Here is a 17,883-nt window from a genome sequence, read left to right as displayed (position 1 = left end):
CTGCCTAGCAGAACACAGTGCTTGGTACTTGGCTGCCAGAAAGTGAATCCTCAGATACAGGTATTTCACAGCAGATGTAAAAACTAATTGTTAAAATTAACTACACATTGTGCAGCTACTACCACTCATGATATTAAGCTAAGTATACAGATGATCTAATTTGTCCTATTCTTACTACATTCAGCATTCAAACTCCAAAGAATGAACACAGCATGTTCATATGACTCCTATAAAATGATGTTAGGATACACCCCCATGAAAAGGAACACATTTGTACAGTTGTTTTGTTTCCCATTAATTAACACAGCAACAGCAGAAGTCATATTTCCCAACTTCTGAAACAATTAGATCACTGCATCTGAAGTAGGAACCATTGTTAGATTTTGTTTGGCTTCCTTTTTTACTAGGCAGAATGCAGTTACCCTCATTTAAACTGGTTAAGATGTTAATACCATTCCTTGTAATGGCTGCATCTCACAAAGATAGTTGTTGAATGTGAGTTTTGAAAACACCAAGAAATAAACATATACATGGAAAACCTTGTTCTACAAAATACATTCAAATGGATCTTCCAATAACAACTCCTTTTGTTAATGGGATTAAATTAGCAGAGTTTTTCCTAACATTAGTATAGAAAGATATAAATTTAGAAGTCAAGGAAAGCAAGAAAAAGCAATAAACTGACAGTTTTCACTCCTGAGTAACTGCAGTTACTACTTAGTAAATTGCTGCTATGTTTAATTATTTATTTCCTGTCGAGTTCCTCTCACCTAACAAACTAAAAAAAGATTTTTTAAATAGAAAGCTTAACAGCAGTAACTTTTCTTACAATGTATATCACATGAGGCTTGCACACAGTTCCTTGACCTAGCGATAACTTCCCATTATGATGTGCAGAGCCTTAGAGATGCACTCCTATTAGAAATTATTAGATTTTTTCTATATCCCTGAGTCAGGAACACACCTTTATTGGTATATCTTTATAGTAAATATTAGTAGCATTTGGCAGGAATTGCGCAAGTGACTCACCGTCATCTAAAAATAACTCTTCCTCCTCGCAGGGAGAAGGAAGAAGAGGCTGCAGGGGTTCCATGTTGATTATGAGTTGCTTGCTCAATGAGGGAGAGCTGCGACTCTGGGTAATGATGGTTCTAAAAGAATGGGAAAAACAGAGTCAGGTTATTCACAAGGAAAAAAACGCAGTCCAATATGTCTCATCTCAGAATTGTTTTGCATAAATTACAATTGGCCTTGAGCCATCATAGCAAGTTCTGCACACCAAACACTGCTTTCAGCTATGCTGTTTTGCACCCTCAGCAGATACAAACCGTTCAACATCTGAATTGTAAGAGAAGGTTTTGTGCTGGTTTACTTCCCTTTACACAGCCTGACTCCTTCTTGTCTCATGTAGGATTTCAGTGACGCACCTCTCCACATTGACAGCAGACATGAGTACTTGTCTTCAAGGAAAGGGACAGCAGAGCAGATAAAATAATTTTCCTGATGTTGTTCCATGGCTACCAGGAGTGAGTAGAAGATTCGATATGGTTGAGCATTGCAGACTAAAGACCAAAGCAGGCACAACCATATTTCTTCAGTTAAAAAATATACAATGCACTCATTCTCATGAACCCCAGACACTGCCTCTACACCATGCCTCCAGGTGGTCAGGCTGGTTTTCTTTCTTGTCTTAGCTGTAAGAAACTTCCCTGGTAGCAGGTGTTGAACTTTCTCGGAAAAGTTAAGGGATGCTGTTGACTCACTACAGTCACGAGGCTCACTAGCCTAAAGTCATACTACTAAGAAAATAAAATGGCTCCTTAGAATAAGTTATCACTTACAAAATACATGCATGAAGCTAGAATCCCGCAATACATAGGAACCACTACATTATAAAATATTTTCTTTCGACAAATGCAAAGATGAAGGGGAGGAGTATTCTACCTGACTTCAAATGGTACATAGGTACAGTGCTGAAGTTTCACAAAATGCATTTCAAGTTTGCACAAAGACTCAACTTGAAATTCCATGTAGATAAATAAACTGAACAACGAACCTACTGCAAGTGAAAAGAAGGGACCGCATGTTTCTGAGGGCTTAGGTAAACTCAGTACACAGATTTACTATTTAAGTCACACTACATGTCATTAAAAATTGTGAGGAAAGAAAACAAGTTTTCTTGCTAAATGGCCATGATTCCTTGCTCATTAATGTATGCCGAAAACTACTTGTGTTCCCATTTGCACCCTGTGAGCAGCGTCTAACAACTACTTTGTTCAAATTTGCACTATTGAAACAAGTTTCTCACTCAGATTACAATAACTGCAATCACTCCAACCCAACAGTACCTCTGCAGACCTGGTATGCATCCCTTGGATCTTTCTGCTTGCTTTAAAGAGCTATCAAGCAACTCCCAAAATAGGTGTTGTGCCTGGGAGCACCCATAGGCCTCCTACTCCATACTTACTTACAAAGATCCCTCCTTCAGGCATGCCCTAGAAGCAAAATACTAAATAATTCATTGTGTATTCATCAGAAGAATTTGCCACCACATTAATGCTGCATCACTGCACACTCCAATAGATTTTCAGTCTGTAGTGCCTTAAGTGTAATATCCAAACACAAAGATACTGAACAGTAATCTCCTCATAACTGCATGCTTCTTTCTCAATGCAGCCATGGTACCACTGGATTGACTTTGAGGGGGGGGACACCAGGAGAGAAAACTTCATACATATAAAAAGATATCTATATTGACCTTCAAGCATATAATTTCTTCCGAATGTTTCACATCCGAAAAACTAACATTTTCTGTCTTCAGATCCTCTTTCCCAGAGTAACTTTTTTCTGAAGCTTAGGGTTTTTTGAGCTGAAAATTTTCTATGTTTTTTGCCTACTTGTGCTATTTGAAGGACATGCTATCTACTGGTGTTTCTCATTCCAAAACCTGCATTATAAAAACACTTGAAATCATTAGACTCTTTCTTAAGTCTTTGCAGCAAAGCAAACTTGGTGCTACCATAATAGTGAAAAGGCACACATTTAAATAATGTTAATCACAAAAAAATATATACATTACTACTTCTTAGTGTGAAATCCAAATGACATTGCTCTATATTTCCCCTCTGATCTGTTTGTTTATGTACACTAAGAGTTTTAAACAATATGTTTAAAATACTTTAAATACTGGAAGCAAAGCAAAGAAAAATACAAGATAAAAAACAATTTTACCAGAAAAATCTTTTATTATCCTATGGAAGAAAGAAACCCTAGGGAAAGTAGGTAATAAGCTATTTCCTTATGTAAGTATATATTTTCATTTAAAATGCATTTGTGTGCCCAGCTAATCCACCTTTCCTCAATGATGGACCTATATTCTGCCTTCTGTCCTCTCAATTAACACATTCTAGACCATCAATTACTCAATTTTTAAATGTAATCTGCAAAAGCCATGTTCACAAGCATCCCTGCATGGCCTTACTGTTAATTACATAGTAGGGCTGGGCAACATATGTATATATATTTGCTGCAAATATATTCCTACCCTTTAGCAAAGACAGTGCACTTTTCTCTTAAATATAAATGGAACAGCCATATTCAATTGAAAATAAAACAAACACACACTCCTTGCCCTTTAAAAAAAAAAAAAATCACAAAAAAATTAGGGATATGGCTGTAGAATGACCAGAAAGTTACATAACCTTTTAAAAAAAATTTTAAAATAACATTTTCCTGCTGGCCTCTTTCTTCTGTTTTGAAGAACTTTAATTAGGTTCTTATGAATTTTCACTGTCACTACAATGTGTGATAAGGAGAAGAAAGTATTAGATTGCCTGCAAAATCCCGCTGCTCATTTCTAACAAGCCAAATCTTTTCTTCTCTTTACTGAATGAAATTCTTGCTTTAGCATCTAACAGTGTTATGGAAAAATTATCAACTGTATCTTTAAACATACCCATATACATCCACAAAACAGAATCTTTCAAAACCAAGCAAGAACTAGGAATGAAATGAGAATGTAGGTTTCTGTCAGGAACATGTAATAATGGTCTATGTCATAACACAGAAAATAATATAAAATACTTATCTGACTGATTGGTTAAACCCTGTTTCAAAGCTGCACCGATTGTCATTGTGTAAGAGACAATACACTACTGTCAGAATTTTGTAACACTGACAACATGAATTTCCCAAGGCTTGCATGCCTCACTGTAGAAGCTCAGAATTACAGCCATCATATCTTCCAGTAAAGGAAAGAGAATTTCTCTGTAGAGAACAATAATCCTCCTTAGTCCTTAAACTTTAATATTGAACTTCAAGACATACCTGTGAACTTCTGGAGGTTCCCTCTGGATTTTAGAGCTTGCCTCCACAACTTCTTTGGCTACTTTTCCACTGCATTAAAACATGAAATAAATATTAAGCAAATGCTAAGAGAAACTCATTACATGACAAGGATTATTCATACATGAACAGTAAGTTACATCCAAATGAAGAAAGCAAAAAGTAAAACAATAAAATCCCATGTAGTGCACATATAATGTCCCAGATGACATTGTGTGCAGGGATACTGAAGAAAAAGCAACCTATTGTAGTAGAACGCTAGGAGGGGGACTGAACGGTCCCACTAAGGCATCCCTGGTCCACAGCTGCCCAGTTACAGGGGGCATACGATCTCAACACTAGCGACTCATCCTTGTTTTCACAAAAGCTGCTCCACAAGTAGAACCCTGGATGCATTTCTGAGCGATCTGCCCTAGATTTGGTTCTGCTCTAAAAGGGGGGTTGGACTCAAGGATCTTCAGAGGTCCCTTCCAACCTCTAGCATTCTGCAATTCTGTGGTTCTGTAAACCCTGTCCTGGTGGAACTGCTCTTTGGCAGAAGTCTGCACAAAGCCTCTAGCTTATTTTATAAGTGATGCTAAAGAGACAACAGAACATCTTTTTAATCCTGACCTGGATTAGGTGTGAACAGGTCCTCCAGAAGGAAAAGCCCTCAATTTGCCTTGGGTAATTACTGAAATTCCATCTTAATTTCTGAAATGGTTTACCATGAAAAAAAAAAACACCGAACACCCACCTGTATCGAAATCTACTGCCTTTAAAAAATATCTTGCTGCTGGACATGGTCTTGATCTGACTGGATTTTGCATACCTTGAAGAAAAAGAACATGGACTGTCACATTTTTAGCACAGAAGGAACTGGATAAGCAAAAATTAGCAAGGCCAACTAGAACTTTCTTATTTCTATACCACAAAGTAATAATCAGTAACAAGACTTTCCAACTTCTTTTAAGGCCTTTATACAAATTAGAATATAAAGTGTACATAAAACAGAAAAAGTGGGAACACTTGTATCCAAAAGTAGTTGAATTTCCAATGCCTCTATACAGTCAACTTTTTAGCAGCCTGCATCATATCCTACTCCTTCTCTCTAATCACACAGTACACAGCAACCTACTATCACTGTCTTATCACAGAGATCATGGACAAGTACCTCCGACATGCCATCTCCTTGATGTTCTCTGCCTTCACAACAGCAAATCAATTTCATATTGAGCTTCTCATTTCCAGAGCCTACTAGACAATGTTGTGATTAGTATCTATTTGCAAATAATCACAACAGTCAACCAGGAACTTCAAATGAGACAGGACTAAAGCTGTTTTTCAAAACATATCAAGAGATCTGATCCTATCTATAAGTACACATCTCAAGCTCTTCTAACCAGAGGAGAGGACCACATCTAATTAAGCTAAAATGTTGTTATCATCATCTTTACTTACACAACATGGCTATGTCTGTTCTAATCTAATTTGAATACCTTATTGGTATCATACAGACCATAAACAAACAGGATTTATCTAATGCTGTTATGTAACTAACCGTCTATACTGTACAGCTCAGTTTCTCTGAATTGTAAGAAAACTTCTTCTGTTTCAAAACTAGTGTATTGAACCTTTATTCACAGACTGCTTTGGATTTAATTTCATGTTTGAAGGATTGCTGTTATTCTTCTGCACTCAGCATATCAACCATTACTATTTTCCAATCTATTAGCCAGGTTCCTCTCCACTGAATGTCACTACCAATCTTCATTTTACTAAAGTAGTCCTGTTAAAAGACCCACCGAAATCTAAACAGGCAAGCACAACTTTAAACAATCTTGCTAAAGAAATAACCCCACAGTAGTGCTCTGAAGACATTTGGAAAGCCAAAAAAAACCATGACAGATGCAGCCTTGCAGACATCAAGGTCAGAGAAGAAAGACAGGGAGGAGGTGCTCCAAGTGCCAGAGCAGAGACTGCACTGCAGCCTGTGGAGAAGACCATGGTGGATCAGGCTGTCCCTCTGCAGCCCATGGAGTTCAACAGTGGAAGAGATACTCATATTGCAGACCATGGAAAGCCCACACAGGAGAGAGCTCCTGGCAGGAATCATGGTCCATGGAGAGGATTCCATGCTGCAGCAGGTTTAGCCTATGGGACTGCAGCCCACAGGAAGGACCCTTGCTGGAGCTGTCCAATGTCACACTACCAAGCAGCAAAAACTGTGTGCTAGAAAAAAGTGTAATAATTCACTGCCAAAACCCTCCTGCCTCATTTAGATCTTAAACTATTTATAAAATGGTGTGACACAAAAAAAATATTCCCCATTAGCTTGCATATTTTCTGTTTGCATTTTGAATTCTGTTAATCAAGTGGAAAATTTAACATTGAACAAAATTCTACTCACATGCATATCTTTTTACTTTTAGAACAGATAATGACTTCTAGTTTACATACTTGTAAAAAGCCTGGTTCTCCACCCCACATTTCCAAAGATGCTTGCAGGCTGCTGGTGTAGAGGTATGGAATGACAGTACGGCCTTTTTCTATTACATGGAAAAGAAGGCAAATAAAAGTAATGAATATACTCATTTATCAAAGACTGAAGTAGTTGTACCGGACAACAGTACCCTGAACCAAACACACAGAAGACTAAGTTTTCCTGTGTAGCCTCAATCTGTGGTTCACCCACAAAAGCACAAACAAACGTGTCTGATATTTAAGCTGCCCAGGCAATTGTTTCAGAAATAAGAGAGGATGCTTGGAGGGGGCAGAGATGAGCATCATAGAATTGTTTGGGTTGGAAGGGATCTTAAAGATCACCTAGTTCCAACCCCACTGCCATGGGTAGTGACATCTCTCACTAGACCTGGCTCCTCCAAGCCCTATCCAGTCTGGGCTTGAACACTTCCAGGGAGGGGACATCCACAACTTCCCTGGGAAACCTGTGCCAGCATGTCACCACCTCCACAGTAATCAGTTTCTTCCTAATGTCTCATTCCAGTTTGAAACTGTTACCCCTCTCCAGCTGTCCTGTAGGCCCCCTTCAGGTACTGCAAGACTCCAGCCTGTTCAGCTGAACAAAATTTGAGGAGATGATAGTAATAAACAAAAAATACCTCACACTGATGCAGGTAGCCCACCTGAATTTTTATTCATATACAAATGTCACTCATGCTTTAAAGTGGCAAGCTACAGCTTCAGTGCTTTAAAATCCATTGAAACTCGACTACACAGATGACCAAAACAATGAGCAATTGACACAGCACTGTATGAATGTTAAGCGAGATATGTCTCAACCTTTTGCAAATTAGACATTCTTTTGCAAACAGCAATATTCATGTTCATTTATAGTCCACCGTTTAGCTACACTATGGAGTACAATTATTGATTGTTTAGTAGGTTGTTTGGTTGAAAAAAAATCACATTATGTTTTAGTTAATTCTAAATCAAATAGGGAGGTTATTTTAACTGACCCCTTTCTGAGCTCCGGACACATAAAAAGTCTTCCCTTCAAATTTCAGTTTATAAACATCACACCTAGAAAGAGAAAAATCATTTAAGTATAGGAAAAATAGATAGATTTACAGGTAAGGAAAGCAACTTGCATGCAAGTTTCACTGATTCATAAGGCCAAGCAGGCTGTCAAACGACAAAGAGCCTCAACAGAAATTTTACAATTTTTAGCATAAAGTATTTAATATTCTAATTTTCTTTAAAGTAAAGAACATAAGCCCAGAGTATTTCTTTTACATCCTTATTCACCTTCAAATAATTAATTTTGGCTGCTGGAAAATTAAGAGGAAATTAAAAATAGGCAGAAGCTTATGTTTACATTCTATTTCTTGTGCAGTTTGTAATTTCTCTTATATCTTAAAATCTTGGAACTTCTAATGCAATTAACTTCAGAGAATGGTAACACTCTTAGCCTGCATATGTTGCATGAGAAGGCATACAATTTTGTAGATGAGAGCACATTTTACCAGCAACTTCTCATCTTTATCCTTACCTCTTTGAGGTTACACATCACACATCTTAGTAACTGACTACTTAGAGTCAGAACTCAACAGGAAGAAAATATGTATGTTTGACAGCACTTATTACTGGGGCCTTGTGAGTTGCAAACTTATTTCAAAATTTAATTTAACCAAGATTGAACACACGATCTACATATGGAAGAGCAGTGCTCCATATAAAGGCAATACAATGCCTCTGCTTAAATCATAATGGAAATTTTGTCATAAAATGGAGACATGGTAGTTTTTCATAAACTTTTTGTAAGGATTTTGGATACCAGATTATTGAAATGGCAGCTATTCTGTAGGCAAGAAGAATGCTATCCTATGAACTTTATAACAACAGTTTTGCTGTAACAGTAAAGAATAACACCAAAAAAATCATTCTAATTGAGAAAGATTTTTCACTTGAAAAGGAAATCTCAAATATTAATTTTTATTTTTATTGTGTATTGCAAATTCAGCTAGTATCAGTTAAAGATATTAGCACTTTCTTATAGGTCTCAGAAATGAAAGGAGTAGTACATGATGTTCAGATAAATCTCATCAGATCAACCTTCCAATAGCCAGAGTAACACAAACATTTTAATGGTTTTTCTTCTATCAATATTTCATTTTGTATCTGGTTTACATGCCAAGGACTAAATTAATACACCAGGGTCTCCAAACGGACATATTATCCTTGAGTAATATGAAAAACTAAGCACTGTGAAACTCATTTCTCACAGTATGGTTGGTACATGCTTGGCAAGTGCTATTCTCTTCTCCTTGCACTCAAGATTTATGTTACAGTTAAGACTGTCATGCCAAATGTAAACCATCAAAGCACTGTGGCTAGGGATTCCTGAAATTAACCCTAGGGAAACTACATGATCACAATTGGATATTGCTCAACAGACAAGACCCCAGAGCTCCACTGGGAACTGAATCATACAGGCAGGACTACACTGACTTTATACCTCCAAGGATTTCAAGTTATTCAGTTCTCAGGAAGATTTCTATGGATACACAGCAAAGAATCCAGCTCTACACAAAGAAACACCTCACCCTTTCCTCACCACCTGTTCATCCTCATCCCACAAGACAGGCTGGGAGCTCTGAGATGGAGCAGACATATCTAAGTGCTGCTGCTGGCATATCTTACTGCTGCTGGCACCTGTTTAGCAGCAGGGTTAAAATGAGATTTATCAATGTCTGAGCGTGACTGTGCCTACTCTGCACCATGTTGATGAAGGCATGGCCAGCTGCTGTCATACCTCCCGCGGGAGCTTGGTTTTACCACTCCCTCAAACATGGCTGAGAGGATGCCCAATTAAGTAAAATGTTTTACAGGAGCGAAAAATCAAAGCAAAGCCAGACAAAACAGAGATAATTGCATAAGTTTCCACTTCATAAAAAAAGAGGTTGAAAAAAAATAATTTTAAGGCATTCTCACCTCGTCCTGTGCTTACTAAATAAGTGCTTTTGTAGTTTTTCAACCGAGGTTAATTAAATGAGGAAACAGCAACATTTCCAAGAGTTACAAATAAAGATAAGTCTCACTGGTGATTTACAGCATAGGGGAAAAATCAACTTACACACTTCTGTCATTTTTGCACTGTGTTGACTATTCCACCTTGTGGAATAATTTTAACTGGATTAGGAATGAGACCAAATTATTATTATAATACTTATCATCTAAAATCCTTTAAAACAGAAACATGATGGGGTGAAAGAAGGAATATTCACGTAGTTCACCTTAGAGACTACAAATGTACAGGAGGATAGTAGGAAGGAGGAAAGATAAAAGACACTTGCCTATTAATCTGCTCTTACTTCACACGCTTACCATTTTAACAAATGAATTCTTTTATTCCCCTGGAAAACTACAAATCCTGCAGCTGTGAATCCTAAAAATGTAGTTGTTCCTGTTGAGTCCTTGAAAGAGAAGAGAGAAATATAATTTTCCCCTCATCCAGTGACATATTTCTTATTGATAGTACACATTGTTACTCTATTATAGATTAACTCTATTTTGTTTTCCTTTTCAAAATAAAGGTTGCCTTCAAATTGCAGATTTCTAAAGAACAAAGCCTGCTCTTGGCAATACAGACCTAATTTATTTCTAGGTAATTAACTGAGTGATAGCATCTTATGCTTTGTTTCCATCTACTTATAGCTGATGACAACAGGAAATCCTTAGGCATACTTTCTAATATTGTTGTAAACAACATTATTCTGTGTATGTCCCATTTTTACTGTGCTAACAAACTACAGCCAGGAATTCATATCTGCTTCAGCATTGATATTTTTTAAGATTTCACAATACATTGCTCCTCTGTGAGAGACTGTGTTTGACGTACTGCTGACAGACAGCATTTACTACAATAAGCAAATACTCTTGCATGCAAACCAGAACATATGGTGATACTTGCCTTTTAAATAGGAAATACTTAAAAAAAATTTTAATTTCACAATAAAAGTTCTGGCTTATAGTCTTTGAGCAATGATTCAGGTGAGTCTTTTATTAGATGGATTTCCGGTCCATCCTAAGTTCCAGACCCTCACCTTGCTAAAGTTAGTCAGCTTTATTGTGCCTTATGTTCTAGCAATAAAATAAAGGAGAACAGAAACAGTGATTCTTCTGGAGCCACAGCATTGGAAGGAGCATGTCATAAGAAGCCAGGGAAGCACCCTTCTTTGCAGTTCACTTCCAGAAGACTGAAACATTTTCTTTAAGCATTGGCTATGAATCCCTGCATATCCCCACACTGCAAGCCCTGCCACACAGGTGGAGGAAATTCAAAGCCAGTTTTGACTCTGTCCTAAGCGCCAACTTAGGTCTTTGGGATGGCCTCTAAAAATTTGCAGTAGTTTCAAACTAAAGTTTACTAAAGTCACTGAGCTGTGAACTGGACCCAGTATTTCACACAGGACCATCATTCCTAGCAAAGTGTATATGAAATCCGATTCAGCTCTGTGTTAGAGATAACTTTTAAAGGCACTCACCACCAGAACAGCTAACTGGAATACACTGGTCTTCCACCAAATGTGGTGGTATACAAGCCAAAGCAATAGCAGCAGTTAAAACATGAAGCAATTAACTCTAAAAACAAACACTGCAGATTATGCAGATAAAAACAACATCAAGAATGCAGGTGTAAGAGATTATCAGCAATAGTAATCAGAATCACCTTCTTATAAAGAACCACAAAACAGGAAAGTGGAGGAATATGCAAATGTCTATCTCATTCTCCCCTCTGTACATTTGGTCTGCTGTTCTTCCAAATATTTGAGTATTTTGGTGGTGTTTGAAAAACTAATCTGCCAAGGACTAACAATTTGTTGCATCTTATGGACATCAGCAATGCTGATTCCTGCAAATCTTGGCAAACAAAATATTTCACAACTAGAGTCCCTAGAGAAACATTTGCATTTTATGAAATTATGAAGTATAATCAAAGGTTTTGTCATGATACTCTAACTCTGCTCTCCTGTGATGTCCTGCTTCCTCTGGAGAGACCTTTTGTTTAACTGATGCAGAAACGTCAACCAGCCCATGTTCTCCCAGTGCTTAAAAGTAATATGTAATTTCAGGGCAAGTTCTTTTACACACTACTCCCTATTTGTACCTGGACAAAAAATAGGGTAAATCAATTCAATTAACGCCTTTTAATTAAATGTTAGTAAAAAGAACTGTTACCTTGCATGGATGAGGATCAACACCGTAAGTTTCCAAAGAATATGCTTTCAGGACCAAGTTAAATTCAGCAACAGCTGGGCTCTGGCCTCTGAAATTACGAAAGAAAGAGTAGTTTTACAGCAAAAATGAAACAGGAGGAAAACTTTTTTGACTGGACAGTTCAAATGCTTAAAAAGGGAGGAAAGAAAAGTTCTTACTGAAATACAAACTATTTCAACTATGTTCTGTTAATAATATAAAGATTGAAAACTTTTCATGTTTGCTCCTGCTTAATTTTACAGTGCCTGATATTTTCAGGCAAATTCTAATTTTTTTTCTCAGTCCTGAGATAAAAGGATGTTATGCAATTAACCACAGTTATCCAATACCCTGCAAGTATTGTCTTTTAATCTATGTGCACATCAGCCTGACTACAAAATAAACCTCAGCATCTTTTTTCCACCAACTCTTGCTCCCCATTTCATTTAAAAGGATTGTGCAGATTAACAAACATTCCTTCCAGCACAGGGTATAAACACAGCAATCATATTACACTGTCTACTCAGATGCATTCCTAATTATAGCAGTGCCTGTTACCATCACGATAGTTCAGAATCTGTCAGCATTTCCATTATATGCTCCTATTTTTAGGGTGTCTATAATCAACAACTAATATACACTAGAGCCTGAAATAAGGCATGCAAGTGGAGTTCTAGAGTAAGTTTTATTATTTAGGTTACTCTCTTCTCCTGGGTTGTTCTCAAACCCCTGACAATACAATAAACTCTAACACAGATTTAGAATGCCTGTTTGTCAGAGATGTTTCAAGTATTATTTTATTCACATATTTGCATGACTAGAGGACATTATTCTGATAGACAGTATGTTTTTGTGACAATGAGCAGTGCTTAGGCCCTTTAGAAAGCCAGGCTTCATAAATGCTTCTCATGAAAATTATAAAAAAAATTAACCACAGACAAATCATGAAGCAACACAACAACAGTCATACTTTATCTTACTCCTGCATTTTGGGGTCCAGTCTCACATTGTGACCAATGGCACTGAGGAACTGGCATATAAAAACTGTAATTCTGCTATCCTCCAATAGCTGGAAACCAACAAGCATTAACATGAGAGATTCAGGAGGTGACCCAAAGTCCAGTTTAAAAATTAAGACATCTAGCATGCCTGTGTATGTTAAATCCTACTTTGAACCTACCCCGCCCATGCCCTGTGGCAATGTAAATGTCAATAACCTTTTATGTTACAAAGTTTTAGTTCATGCTAATTTGTATGTCACTGCTCATTGTCTTCCAGTTTATCCCATGGCACATCTTTGGCTTATTCTATATATTTTTTGGTCCTGCTTGCACTTGATTTTAGATCACATTTTTATTTATGTTTAGCTTTTAAAGAACAAAAACCACGCAAGATTAGAGAAGAACTGCCTTTCTTTCCTTTTCCTGTTTTGGTCTTTTTCTTGCCACTTTCCAATGAAGAACATGTATCAAATGGAAAGCCAAAAATCACAAATGTGCATTTATACAGATAAATAATTAAGTGGAAAACAGTATGAAAGTAGCAAACAAAACAAAAATACTTTTTTTTTCCCCCAATCAACTTTCTGATGGCTCTAGTAAACTGTTCTTCTCCCTTTTCAATACTAATAAATCACAACTTCAAGTATAATCACAACTGTAAGACCACAAATGAGCCTTAAAAAGGCAACAAGTTTGTTTCATGTAGCAAACAACAGCACAGGACAGAAGTAATTAACTAACATGACCTAAATTACTCAGAATGCTTATGCAGCATAGTGAAAAGCCAAACAAATAGACAGTTTGATTGTTTACTGGAAAATGAGGCTTACAGAAAAATAAGATCATAAAATGTATCTTTTTCCTACCACCGTTTGCTGGTACAAAGGAAAATAGTCAGTCTTCTTGTTTGAAATGACCAAAAAGTAACAAGTAATTTGGTACAATGTGATTTGTGGGTTTTTGGGGAAAAAAAATTAAATTGCAATTATAATTAAAGAGACACAATAAAAAAGTATTAGCATGCTCTCCTCACCTGTAGCCTCTGGAACTAAGATGTCTTTGCACATATAAAGTGGAATAAGCTGTGGTACTTGGCAAACAAAGCAGAAGACACAGGCAAGTTTGATCTTACTCGATTACAGGCTAATCAAATGGCTATTGTACAAAGCCTTAAAAGAACATTACAGAGCAGAAGCGTCAAGGGTAGTATCAAATGAAACAAACCCTATTCACCCCTTACCAAAGGATTATATTCAAGCCTTGATAATACACTTGCCATCTCTAACTTAGCAATGAAATTTTCCTTACTATATAAAAATGTAACTGTAGGAAATCAACACTTTTTATCAGACACTGATATAACATTAGATATGCCTTTGGCTCGCTTTATTAAAAAGCTTCTCAGGTTTCTACATGCAACAAACAGCCTTTCACAAAAATGTATGGAGTTTGCTCACTTAGGTAAATATTTCAATAATGCCTTTTATGCTGGAGAAACACAGAATATTTAGACAAAGCACTCAATTCTCTCAGGAAAGTCGGGTTTCTCAGTGCATTCACTCCTCTGACCTTATATGACTTCCCAAATTTTTCAGTATGGATTCAGCATTAAGTGAAAGATGTATTCCCTTCCCATATTTGCCACCAATACAGCATCCACCTGCAGCATGTCAAAGGTTTTGAACAAGAACAGTAAAAAAAAACATTACACAGAAAATTTTCTGTATAGCTTGCAAATAATAAAATAGGGATTATTTATGAAATTTGAGCTGCACAGTCATTAGCTACAAATTAATTATCCAGCCTAAGAATCAATCAAAAAGTTCCTAATAAAATTTTTATGAAACAAATATTTTAACAGAAGACTGATAGTTCTGCAACATGCTGTTTTTTCCCTTTAGGTTCATCAGAAGTAGGCACTGGAGTGTCTACAAGCTCCGTTTGCTCCCCACAGGGCATCCAACACTTCAAAGGAAGCTCAGCAGGGAATGCTTCCAAGGTGTGCCACAGCAATGTTCTACTGCTTCTGCTGGCTGTCCACAACAATTCACTTAAAAATTTTCTCTCTTTCATACCTTTCCTTTGAGGTACATATCTGTTAGAAAGTAGTGAAACTTAGTGACAGTCAAGGATGAGACAGCATAGGATTGAACATTAATTCCTGTTAAAAACAAGGACTATATAGCAGTAACAGCAAAGAAAAAGCCTTTGCAATGTTATGCTTGGTTTCTTGCTTCCTGAATGACTTTAGTGAAGTCACTTCATCTGTCTTCTCAGATTCTCTTACTGACTTATAAAGTGCTGGGGGAAACTACTAATGTACTACTACTACTACTAAAAGCCGTAATTATTGTCCATCTTTTTGCCTCATCTCTGCATCAAAGTTATCTCATGCAGCATACAATAATACTGTACTTGAGCACATCTCATGTACGATTAATTTCTGTGTATTTATTGTCTTCAGGGTGTTTAAATGCAAGTAATTAAAAGAATAAATAAGCATGTACATAATGATCTGGCCTCTAAAAATAATACATATTCAACTCCAAGCAAACCAGGGCAAACTACAAGCCATAAAACTTTAAATAACAAACGTCCAGTCTCTATCAAACACCCTTGTCCCTGCCCTGTGACTATTTCAAAGAATGATTTCCATCTGTGAAATATTCTCTTTTTAATATCCCAGATCTTGTCCAGGACATCCCTCAGCAGAGCAGGGTTACCTGGGTTTCCTTTTAATCTAAAAAAAAAAATAACCCCAGAATTCTGCATAAAGTATCAATATACTTAGCTGCACCTCATACTGATCATAGAATTGCTTAACACATGGCTGAGGTTTTGCTGTTGTTTCTTTACATCTTTTTACAGGTGGCTAAGATTCCAACTGCTATAAAATTATAGTGCTAAAGGTCTTGAGCAGTTTTTGCTTTTCCTTTAAACTCAGGAGATGCTGGCAGACAGTGGAGATGTTTTCAAATAGAGTCTGTGTCACTGTTTGACTCAGTTTGAAGAAAGCTCACTGAAATGAAAAAAAGGAATCAGCAAAAGAAAAACTGGCTTCATCCTGGCTCAAACCAGGACAGTCTGCCAGTAGTTTTACTCATCATGAAGGTGCTAAGGAGACTGTGTAGTATCAGAACACAAATCTGCTACAATTACTGGTGTTTCAGTTGTACTGGACACAATAGCACAATGGTGGTGATATTTTCAAAGAAAAGCACTAAACAAAGACACTGATAAACTAAATTTCATTGTAGGCTGTGGCTCAGTTTGTCAGAATTTGCACATTGCCCTGGCAGCAGCACTGCTCCACAGAGAACTGCCCAGGTCACCCTTTTGCTGGGTCTGCATATGAGAAGAGATCTTAACACCTGGCAAGTAGTTGAATTGCTGAAACGTTGCTGGAACACATAAAACTTAGAAAACTGCAGAACACCCAAATGTCAATTTTAACTGGTACTGCAATTTTATTTTTTTTTTCCTCTCAGATAGATAGCATTCTAGGGCAAGAAAAACCTGAATAATCACTTTGAAACAACAATCAAACTCTTAGTATTACTGAGTCTATTAAATGTTACGGGTTTAATTTTACACCAGGCACACATGTGTCACTTATATAACTCCTGCTACCAGAACACTTCAAATTACTTGTGTGCTTCAGAGATCAGGCTGAGATGATTTCTCCAAAATCTGTGTTTATATATTCGTATTTCAGCTTCACTTCATAAACTGATGCAGTGACACAGACAGCTTAAAGTCTATTCAACAGAGAGAATACATTTATGGAGCAAATGCGGTTTTAGTTTACCTACTATTAATTTTAAATCTGTTCCCATGACACAGAGACATCTACTGGATTCATCTTTCTGGTCCAGACACATCTCCCAGATAAAGAAGTGCAGAGGGAGGAGAGGGCCAGAGGAAATACATCTATTCAGCTGATGAAGAAATACCCACATTGTAGAAATTCACACAGACATCTGAATTCAGCAGTATGCTAAATATGCAGAACCTGAATCCAAACCTCACCAGAGACAGGCAACAACTAGCTCCATAAAGAAAACAATTACATTTGTGGATCATTATTATAACCAATCTTCCTGGGGAGAGAGGGGAAGCACATGCATGTTCACACACAAAGTCAATCTTTCCTAAAGCTAAAAAATGATCAAGGTTACAACAAAAACAGCTACCCTTTTCAATTCAACTAGATTATCCTTTCTACTGAATACTCCTTGGAATTCATATTAAAAGAAAAACCACATGTTATAATATATCTTTTCAGTTTTTTGTTGTGTCAGAGAGACCTTTGGGAAAAGATACCTGTTTTGTCTCTGAACTTCCTTTCCCTAGATTACTGCTGCAACTGCATCATCCATGAAAATCGTGGTCAGGTAAAGCTGCTGCTCACTGTAAAGTTTCTGAAAATACTCTCTGTGTCATGCAAGCACCAATCCAACAAAGAAGCAACTCACTTACAATTTTCTAGTAAATGCATGCAGAATTACAACTATGGTTCTTTAGTTTGTTTATAAGCACTCTTGAGTGAGAAAAAATAAATAAATTCAGAAGATCAAGCTTTGAGGAAAGCAACACACACATTATTCTTCAGGGAAAGTACTCAGTGACCAGAAGAAACTGTTACTTCAAACTTCTAATAAATATACATTCCTGCTATGTCTCTAATTCAATCAAATTACAACTGATAAGAATTATAGAGTGAAAGAACAACATCAGGAAAAGATAGCACAGTAGAAACAAACAAAGCATTCACCTATTATGCCAAACACCATGGCATTTAATATCAGACTGCTAAATTAGATATAATTAGATAATTCTG

At 36.9% G+C, this 17,883-nt stretch overlaps 1 protein-coding gene across 2 annotated transcripts in view; it reads right to left on the bottom strand.

Moving 5' to 3' along the window:
• Window positions 1–17,883, bottom strand: part of FRMD3 (FERM domain containing 3) — a 131,572-nt gene that overhangs the window by 16,885 nt on the left and 96,804 nt on the right. For both annotated transcript variants that reach the window (XM_051643312.1, XM_051643313.1), the window contains 7 exons: window positions 12,025–12,112; window positions 10,171–10,259; window positions 7,803–7,866; window positions 6,784–6,872; window positions 5,081–5,155; window positions 4,327–4,395; window positions 1,030–1,151 (listed from right to left, as the gene is read on the bottom strand). In XM_051643312.1, the coding sequence (XP_051499272.1) occupies window positions 1,030–1,151; window positions 4,327–4,395; window positions 5,081–5,155; window positions 6,784–6,872; window positions 7,803–7,866; window positions 10,171–10,259; window positions 12,025–12,112 (596 nt within the window). The remainder of the gene's footprint in view (window positions 1–1,029; window positions 1,152–4,326; window positions 4,396–5,080; window positions 5,156–6,783; window positions 6,873–7,802; window positions 7,867–10,170; window positions 10,260–12,024; window positions 12,113–17,883) is intronic.

Source organism: Apus apus, chromosome Z (genome assembly GCF_020740795.1).
Source record: "Apus apus isolate bApuApu2 chromosome Z, bApuApu2.pri.cur, whole genome shotgun sequence".
NCBI lineage: Eukaryota > Metazoa > Chordata > Aves > Apodiformes > Apodidae > Apus > Apus apus.
The sequence above is the reverse complement of the archived record's forward strand: the minus strand, read 5'-3'. Positions and strand labels throughout refer to the sequence as shown.